At 56.0% G+C, this 11,030-nt stretch overlaps 1 protein-coding gene across 1 annotated transcript in view; it reads right to left on the reverse strand.

The window, feature by feature from the left end:
- Nucleotides 1–3,615, reverse strand: part of PLG (plasminogen) — a 179,103-nt gene extending 175,488 nt beyond the window's left edge. The window contains exon 1 of the mRNA XM_076054559.1: nucleotides 3,484–3,615. Within this exon, the coding sequence (XP_075910674.1) occupies nucleotides 3,484–3,550 (67 nt within the window). The 5' untranslated portion in view covers nucleotides 3,551–3,615. The remainder of the gene's footprint in view (nucleotides 1–3,483) is intronic.
- Between the last annotated feature and the right edge of the window lie 7,415 nt (nucleotides 3,616–11,030).

Raw genomic sequence — 11,030 nt, forward strand, 5'->3', positions numbered from 1 at the left:
AGTGGGTAAGTGAGTGGGTGAGTGGGTGATTTAGTGGGTGGGTGAGTGGGTTGGTAGGTGAGTGGGTGGGGGCGTGAATGAGTGAGTGGGTGAATGAGTGGGTGGGTGAATGAGTGGGTGATTCAGTGAAGGAATGAGTGAGTCAGCGAGCTTTAATCAGCAGGGTTGGAGGTGGCTGAATCAGAGAGTGGATGCGAACACCAAATCCAGTCTGGAACTCATCACCACATTACTGCCCTTACTCGCATAGGCGTGGGTGAATGGGTGCGTGGGTGAGTGGGTGAGTGAGTGGGTGAGTGAGTGGGTGGGTGAGTGGGTGAGTCGGTGAGTGATTGAGTGGGTGGGTGGGTGGCTGGGTGGCTGGGTGAGTGGGTGAGTGAGTGAGTGGGTGAGTGATTGGGTGGGTGGCTGGGTGGGTGAGTGAGTGAGTCGGTGAGCGATTGAGTGGGTGGGTGGGTGGGTGGCTGGGTGAGTGGGTGAGTTAGTGGGTGAGTGAGTGAGTCGGTGAGTGATTGAGCGGGTGGGTGGGGGGCTGGGTGAGTGGGTGAGTAAGTTAGTGGGTGGGTTAGTGGGTGGGTTACTGGGTGGGTGAATGAGTGAGTCAGCGAGCTGTAATTAGCAGGGTTGGAGGTGGCTGAATCAGAGTGTCGATGTGACCACCAAATCCAGTCTGTGACTCATCACCAGAGTACTGCCCTCACTCGCATATGCGTGGGTGAATGGGTTCGTGGGTGAATGGGTGAGTGAGTGAGTGGGTGAGTGAGTGGGTGGGTAGCTTGGTGGGTGAGTGGGTGAGTCGGTGAGTGATTGAGTGAGTGGGTGAGTGGCTGGGTGAGTGGGTGAGTGAGTTAGTGGGTGAAGGAGTGAGTCAGCGAGCTGTAATCAGCAGGGTTGGAGGTGGCTGAATCAGAGAGTGGATGCAAACACCAAATCCAGTCTGGAACTCATCACAACATTACTGCCCTTACTCGCATAGGCGTGGGTGAATGGGTGCGTGGGTGAGTGGGTGAGTGGGTGAGTGAGTGGGTGGCTGGGTGAGTGGGTGAGTTAGTGGGTGGGTGAGTGAGTGAGTCGGTGAGTGATTGAGTGGGTGGGTGGCTGGGTGAGTGGGTGAGTTAGTGGGTGGGTGAGTGAGTGAGTCGGTGAGTGATTGAGCGGGTGGGTGAGTGGCTGGGTGAGTGAGTTAGTGGGTGGGTTAGTGGGTGGGTTAGTGGGTGGGTGAATGAGTGACTCAGCGAGCTGTAATCAGCAGGGTTGGAGGTGGCTGAATCAGAGTGTGGATGTGACCACCAAATCCAGTCTGGGACTCATCATCAGAGTACTGCCCTCACTCGCGGGTGGGGGGGAAGCAAAGATCCCCCGTATAGCCTTAACAGACTGTAGGGGCAAGTGCTGTTAGCGAGCACCTATGAAGGCCGGAACGGTACACGAGGGGGTGGGTGGACAGCACCACGCCCGACCGCCTTTGTCTCCCTAGTGGCGATGTTTACACACCGCACCAGGTACTCATTTGAGGCTGAGTCGACCTAGGGGAGGCCCGGGACCGGTTCAGATAATCGTCACTGGTGTTGGCCGTGAGCGGGAATCGAACCCGGGTCGCCAGGTTCATAGCGCAGCGCGCTAACCGCTACACTGACACACACACACGGACACACACACGGACACGGACACGGACACACACACGGACACGGACACACACACACACGGACACGGACACACACACACACGCACGGACACACACACACACACACTGACACGCACACACACACGGACACACACACACACGAACACACACACACACGCACACACACACACGGACACACACACACACGCACACACACACACGGACACACACGGACACACACACACGGACACACACACACTGACACACACACGCACACACACACGGACACACACACACACGGATACACACACACGGACACACACACACGGACATAACAACAACCGCCATTCGCCACTAAGTGGCGGTGACGTCACCACGACGCTTGTGCCAGGCTATGTGCACCCTGAGGCCACGTGAAGTGTCGAACGCCCGCTGGCAAGAGGTCACGAGGCAGACCCAGGTGCCACGGGTCGACTGACTGAGATGACTGGCTGATGCACCACCTGTGCCTCCTACTGTGCCACCCTGCTGTGCTTTAGCCACCCGGCGCTCCGCTCGTTGTTGTGAGCATCGCTCCTCTGCCCTCCGTTGTTTTTGGAGGGCGACTGCCTCCAACTGCCCAGTAGCATCCTTCACGAGCCTCCTCCACAGAGGCCGATCTTGACACCGCTGGTACCGGTCATCAGCAAGTCCACTCAGCTCCACGTCTTCCTGTACCACGTCACTCCATCTCTTCTCTAGCCCGTGCCGCGCCCGCTTAGCCCCCTCAATCCGGCCGAACAAAAGCTGTTTCGGCATGCGGTGGCTGGGCATGCGGGCTACATGACCCAGCCAACGCACCCTTGCCTGCCGGAGGAGCTCACCGATGGGACCTTGCCCAGATCTTTCAAGGATTTGTGAGCTCCTCACACAATCCAGTCTGGTTAAACCCAGGATGGATCGTAGGCAGGCCAGCCTAAATGTTTCTAACCGGCGAACGGACACACACACACGGACACACACACACGGACACACACACACGGACACACACAAAAGGACACACACACACTGACACACACACACACACACAGACACACACACTCTGACACACACACACACTGACACACACACACACTGACACACACACTGACACACACACACACGGACACACACACACGGACAAACACACACTGACACACACACACACACTGACACACACTCACACGGACACACACACACTGACATACGCACACACGGACACACACACACACTGACACACACACACTGACACACACACACTGACATACACACACTGACACACATACACACGGACACACACACACACTGACACACACACTCACACGGACACACAAAGATAAAGATCCCCCATATAGCCTTAACAGACTGTAGGGGCAAGTGCTGTTAGCGAGCACCTATGAAGGCCGGAACGGTACACGAGGGGGTGGGTGGCCAGCACCACGCCCGACCGCCTTTGTCTCCCTAGTGGCAATGTTTACACACCGCACCAGGTACTCATTTGAGGCTGAGTCGACCTAGGGGAGGCCCAGGACCGGTTCAGATAATCGTCACTGGTGTCGGCCGTGAGCGGGACACACACACACTGACACACACACACTGACACACACACACACTGACACACGCACACACGGACACACACACACACTGACACACACACACTGACACACACACACACACACTGACACACGCACACACGGACACACACACACACTGACACACACACACGGACACACACACACACTGACACACACACACGGACACACACACACTGACACACACACACACTGACACACACACACGGACACACACACACGCACGTGCTCACAGTCTTCACACCTCACCTGGCGTCACCAGCTGGGACAGCAGCAGGAGGAGCAGGAGGAGGTTTTGTGGAGCGGCGGTGAACATCGTGACGGAGCGGGCTGCGATGAAGATGACTCTCTCGGCGGGAGCCGCGATCACTGTCAAACACCGCTCACTCACCCACCCACTCACACACCCACCCACTCACACACCCACTCACACACCCAATCACTCACACACCCATTCACACACCCACCCACACAGACACCCACTCACACACACACCCACCCACTCACACACCCACACACACACACCCACTCACACACCCACTCACACACACACACCCACTCACACACCCACCCACTCACACACTCACACACACACCCACTCACTTACCCACCCACTCACTCACCCACCCACTCACACACCCACCCATACACACACTCACACACACACCCACTCACACACACACCCACTCACACACCCACCCACTCACACACCCATTCACACACCCACCCACACAGACACCCACTCACACACACACCCACTCACACACACACCCACACACACACACACCCACACACACACACCCACTCACACACCCACTCACTCACACACGCACACACACACCCACTCACACACCCACCCACTCACACACTCACACACACACACCCACTCACTTACCCACCCACTCACACACCCACACACACACCCACCCACACACACACTCACACACACACCCACTCACACACACACCCACTCACACACCCACTCACACACCCACTCACACACCCACCCACTCACCCACCCACTCACTCACACACCCACTCACACACCCACTCACACACCCACTCACACACCTACTCGCACACCCACTCACACACCCACTCACTCACACACCCATTCACACACCCACCGACACACACACCCACTCACACACCCACTCACACACACACCCACTCACACACCCACCCACTCACACACCCATTCATACACACACCCACTCACACACCCACCAACTCACACACCCATTCACACACCCACCGACACACACACCCACTCACACACCCACTCACACACACACCCACTCACACACCCACCCACTCACACACCCATTCATACACACACCCACTCACACACCCACCAACTCACACACTCATTCACACACACACTCACACACCAACCCACACACACACCCACTCACTCACACACCCACCCACTCACACACTCACACACACACACCCACTCACTCACCCACCCACTCAGACACCCACTCACACACCCACCCACACACACACTCACACACACACGCCCTCACACACACACCCACTCACACACTCACACACCCACTCACACACCCACCCACTCACCCACCCACTCACTCACACACCCAATCACACACCCACTCACACACCCACTCACACACCCATTCACACACCCACCGACACACACACCCACTCACACACCCACTCACACACACACCCAATCACACACCCACTCACACACCCATTCATACACACACCCACTCACACACCCACCCACTCACACACTCATTCACACACACACCCACTCACACACCAAACCACACACACACCCACTCACTCACACACCCACTCACACACCCACCCACTCACACACCCACTCACACACACACCCTCTCACACACCCACCCACATACACACCCACTCACACACACACCCACTCACACACCCACTCACACACACACCCACTCACACAACAACAACAACCGCCATTCGCCACTAAGTGGCGGTGACGTCAACACGACGCTTGTGCCAGGCCATGTGCACCCTGAGGCCACGTGAAGTGTCGAACGCCCGCTGGCAGGAGGTCACGGGGCAGACCCAGCAGGTGCCACGGGTCGACTGACTGAGATGACTGGCTGATGCACCACCTGTGCCCCCTACTGTGCCAACCTGCTGTGCTTTAGCCACCCGGCGCTCCGCTCGTTGTTCTGAGCGTCGCTCCTCCGCCCTCCGTTGTTGTTGGAGGGCGACTGCCTCCAACTGCCCAGTAGCATCCTTCACGAGCCTCCTCCACAGAGGCCGATCTTGACACCGCTGGTACCAGTCATCGGCAAGTCCACTCAGCTCCACGTCCTCCTGTACCACATCACTCCATCTCTTCTCTAGCCCGTGCCGCGCCCGCTTAGCCCCCTCAATCCGGCCAAACAAAAGCTGTTTCGGCATGCGGTGGCTGGGCATGCGGGCTACATGACCCAGCCATCGCAGCCTTGCCTGCCGGAGGAGCTCACCGATGGGACCCTGCCCAGATCTTTCAAGGATTTGTGAGCTCCTCACACAATCCAATCTGGTTAAACCCAGGATGGATCGTAGGCAGGCCAGCCTAAATGTTTCTAACCGGCGAAGATGTTCCATTAGGGGGGTCCACGTTTCGCAAGTGTAGAGAAGGGAGGGAATGACCGTGGCCGAGAAGACCTGAAGCTTAGTGCGGAGCGACAGACCAAGTAGCTTCTACACAGCGTTACGCAACCGATGAAAAGATATTGCCGCTCGACTGATTCGGAGTGAGATCTCTGCTGTTAAACTGGAGCCAGTCATAAGCACACTGCCCAGGTATGGGAAAGTCTCCACTCTCTCCACAACTGCCCCATCACCGATTGGGAGTTGTGGGGGTGGAGTGTCCGATGGTACAAAATACCCAGGCAGGTGCTTAGTTTTGGTGGGGCTGATGGTAAGGCCCCACCTCTTAGTGGCACGCTCTAGTCTCAGCAGCAGCGTCTCCAACTCCTCCTCTGAATGAGCAGCTATTACCAAATCATCAGCATACATAACGTGGTTGAGCAATAGGGAGCCATCCCTTGACCGCACCCGGGCATCGATCAGCCTCCCATTATATCTGTACCACATGGAGATTCCCCCGGTACAGCTATTGAAGGCTTCACGAACTACGTGGTCAAAATAGATGTTAAATAATGTGGGAGCCAGAGGACATCCCTGTCACGCCCCAAGGTGTACAGGGAATGGCTCCGACTCCCAGTCACGTAGTTTTACCCGGGCCCGCTCATCATGATGAAGGTCCTTAAATGATCGTGAGCAGAGGGTCAGGTACTCCAAAAGCACGAAGAACAACCCAGAGCCCAGGCCTACTGATGGTATCATAGGCCTTGACCAGGTCAATAAAGCAGAGATGTAGGTCTTGTTGGAATTCCCTACACCTCTGCTTTAGCAGACGGACGGAAAATATGGCATCTGTGCATTACCGCTCTTTCCTGAAACTGCATTGGGGCTCCACAAGCCTCTCCTCAGCGTGCCTGGCAAGGCGATGCTGAATAATCCTTGCCAGGACCTTTCCCGACACACTGAGGAGTGCAATGCCCCTGTAGTTGTTACAGTCTGTGCGGTCCCCCTTCTTAAAAAGGGGGACCACCAGGGCATCCTTCCAATCTTGCGGAACCCGTCCAGTGGTCCAGACTGTTGTTATGATGTCATATAGGGCAGTCTGTGCACAAACGCCACCCTCCCTCAGCATTTCGCTTGGGAGATCATCTCTGCCCGCTGCCTTTCCTGGTCTCAGACTCCGGATCGCCTTCAGTACTTCCTCAACAGATGGCACCTCAGCCAGCCACTCACAGGGGGTGACTTCTTCCAATGTTTGAGGCACCGCAGCCTCAGCAGGGTCATCCCTACTTTGTGCCACGATGTTTTCCTGGCTGAGAAATTTCCCCTCCCCCAGGACCTCACAAAAATGCTCAGCAAATCTGCAAACCTGTTCCTGGTGGTTCGAGATTGGATCACCGTTTTTTCTCCTAATGATGGTAATAGGTGTGGCGCTGCAGATTACTTTTTTGATGGAGTTAAATAGAGATTTGTGATCACAGGCCACTGAGGCAGACTCCATCTCCTCAGCAACCCTCGACCACCACCCATCCTTGCAGCGCCTCACGGCTCTCCGAACCTCCGAGCGAAGGCTGCAGTAAGCCTCCTCATTCTCTGACGTGGGATTCTGTAGCCGATGACAGTGGGCCTGTCGCTTTTTCTCAACCATCCTGAACACCTCCTCTGTCAGCCAAGGTCTCTGGGGAGGTCTGGACCGCGTACCCAAAGCAGGCATTGCAGCTGCATGAGTCACAGTCCTAAACCTCGCCCATTTACCCTCGACATCAGGAGGAGTTGGGGATGATGCCAACCCCAGCCGCAAGCGATGATGAAATTCTCGCTTGCAACTTTCATCAGATAACTGAGACCAGGCCACTTTAGGTTGGAATGGGGTCCTGGGTGTACACCCACCGCCGGAGTGGAAGAATGGCAGGCGCATCTTACAGATGACTAGTCGATGGTCAGAGGGCAGATCAGCTCCACGGTAGGTCCTGGTGTCAAGGACATGGGCTCGCATCTGCTGGTCCGTCACTATGTAGTCCAGCAGATGTTCTTGCTTGGACCCGACATGCATCCATGATGTTGTGTGGATGCGCCGATGCCGGAACAGCATGTTGGTAATTACAAGCCCATGGGCTGCACAAAAATCTAGCAGCCTCCTACTGTTGTTATTGAGCTGATCTGGCCCATGTCCTCCAATCACTCCAGACCAGGTGCCAGCATCATGACCAACTCGGGCATTGAAGTCACCCAACAAGATGACTCTATCCCGAGGGACCACTTTAGCCAGCACCTGTGACAGGAGGTCATAGAAGCCATCTGACTCATCGGCTTTGCCTGCATCCCTCCACGGATGTTCGTCTTTGGTGGGGGCATAAGTAACCACGACCACCACTCCTCGCCTCCGGTTGATGGGAAGGCGAGCCCAAAGTAGCCTGGGGCTTACAGCTTCCCACACCTCACCGCCACGCTCCAACCCCCCCCTTCATTCTTTAGTTCAACAGAAGAGCCACACCCTGTTGTTTGGCAGTCTGCTGCCCCGAGTAGAGGACTGTCCACTCCTCATGGTGGCAGGAGCCAGAACCGGTCCACCGGACCTCCTGAATGCCACAGAGATCCAGGCGGTACCAGTCCAGCTCCCGACAGAGGAGTGGCAGCCTCTCCTCCGCAGTGAGCGTTCGAACATTCCACGTGGCCATCCGTAATGGCTTTTCGTTGTTTCTGGAGGAGCCCCGAGGGTAGAGATTCAATCTCCTGGCTCCGCCAATTGGGGTTTGGCCAGGAGACGTCATAGACGCCTGTCCCCCCGGGGCCTCCGGTCACAAGCTTATTAGTTAAATTTTGTATTCGTAGTTTAGTGGTAATTAATTGAAGGTGTAGGGGTTACCAGCCCCTCGCACCCGTCCAGAGCCCGTGTTTAGCTACTGTGGAGGACACAGACGCCATGAAGGGAGGAGCCAATCGGAATTGGACCTCCCCCCACAGCACTGTCCACGACAGAGTTGCCCGTCTGGCACCGCGAGGAGGTAGGGGGTTGTTTTGCCCCCACCCACTCACACACCCACCCACTCACACACCCACTCACACACCCAGCCACTCATACACCCACCCACTCACTCACACAAAAAGACAAAGATCCCCCATATAGCCTTAACAGACTGTAGGGGCAAGTGCTGTTAGCGAGCACCTATGAAGGCCGGAACGGTACACGAGGGGGTGGGTGGCCAGCACCACGCCCGACCGCCTTTGTCTCCCTAGTGGCAATGTTTACACACCGCACCACGTACTCACCCACTCACTCACACACCCACGCACTCACACACCCAGCCACTCATACACTCACTCACCCACCCTCCCACTCACTCACACACCCACTCACACACCCAGCCACTCATACACCCACTCACCCACCCACCCACCCACTCATTCACTCACCAACCCACTCATTCACTCACCAACCCACTCACCCACTCACACACCCACCCACTCACACACCCACCCACTCATACACACACTCACCCAGCCACCCACCCACTCACACACCAACCCACTAATACACCCACTCACTCACACACCCACTCATTCACACACACCCACTCACCCACCCACTCACTCACTCACCCACTCACTCACTCACCCACTCACACATTCATTCACACACCCACCCACTCACCCACCCACTCACTCACACACGTACAAACCCACCCACCCACACACCCACCCACCCACCCACTCACTCACCCACTCACACACACTCACCCAACCACCCACCCACTCACACACCAACCCACTCACTCACACACCAACCCACTCATACACCCACTCACTCACACACCCACTCATTCACACACACACCCACTCACCCACTCACTCACTCATCCACCCACCCACTCACTCATTCATTCACACACCCACCCACTCACTCACCCACCCACTCACACACGTACCAACCCACCCACCCACTCACCCATCCACCGACCCACTCACCCACCCACCCAACCACCCACTCACCCTCTCACTCACTAACTCACCCACTCACACACACTCACCCAGCCACCCACCCACTCACACACCAACCCACTAATACACCAACCCACTAATACACCCACTCACTCACACAACCACTCATTCACACACACATCCACCCACTCACTCACTCATCCACCCACCCACTCACACATTCATTCACACTCCCACCCACTCACTCACCCACCCACTCACTCACACACGTACCAACCCACCCACCCACTCACCCACCCACGCACCCACCCACTCACCCACCCACTCACCCCACCCACCACCCCTGCACCACCCCACTCAGCGCACACGTGGCAAGGGTGGTGTTGGTGTTGGTGGTTGGGTCTGGGGATGAATATTAACTTGACCTATGTGTCCCCTGCACCGCACCCGTTCGCGTTTGCCAACCCCTGCCTGCTGCTGATCCCATCAGCTGCTGCTGTAGCATTAATGATTAATGCACTCAACTCGGGAACGTATCGCTACATTGGTGACAAGCAGAGGCCCCGAATCTGCTGCTGCTGATGAGACACTGCATGTCAAAACCTGGTCCTTGACTATAAACATCAGAGGCCAGCATTGGTTACAAGCAGAAGCTGCATCTGCTGCTGCTGCTGCTGATGAGACACTGCATGTCAAAACCTGGTCCTGGACTATAACCATCTGGAGGGAGCATTGGTTACAAGCAGAGGCCCCGACTCTGCTCCTGATGAGACACTGCATGTCAAAACCTGGTCCTTGACTATAAACATCAGAGGCCAGCATTGGTTACAAGCAGAGGCTGCATCTGCTGCTGATGAGACACTGCATGTCAAAACCTGGTCCTTGACTTTAAACATCAGGTGCCAGCATTGGTTACAGAGGCCCCGACTCTGCTGCTGATGAGACACTGCATGTCAAAACCTGGTCCTGGACTATAACCATCTGGAGGAAGCATTGGTTACAAGCAGAGGCCCCGACTCTGGTGCTGATGAGACACTGCATGTCAAAACCTGGTCCTGGACTATAACCATCAATGGCCAGCATTGGTTACAAGCAGAGGCTGCATCTGCTGCTGATGAGACACTGCATGTCAAAACCTGGTCCTTGACTTTAAACATCAGGTGCCAGCATTGGTTACAGAGGCCCCGACTCTGCTGCTGATGAGACACTGCATGTCAAAACCTGGTCCTGGACTATAACCATCTGGAGGAAGCATTGGTTACAAGCAG

Source organism: Petromyzon marinus, chromosome 66 (genome assembly GCF_048934315.1).
Source record: "Petromyzon marinus isolate PM22_M1 ecotype Great Lakes invasive population chromosome 66, UKy_Petmar_22M1.pri1.0, whole genome shotgun sequence".
Taxonomy (NCBI): Eukaryota; Metazoa; Chordata; class Hyperoartia; order Petromyzontiformes; family Petromyzontidae; genus Petromyzon; species Petromyzon marinus.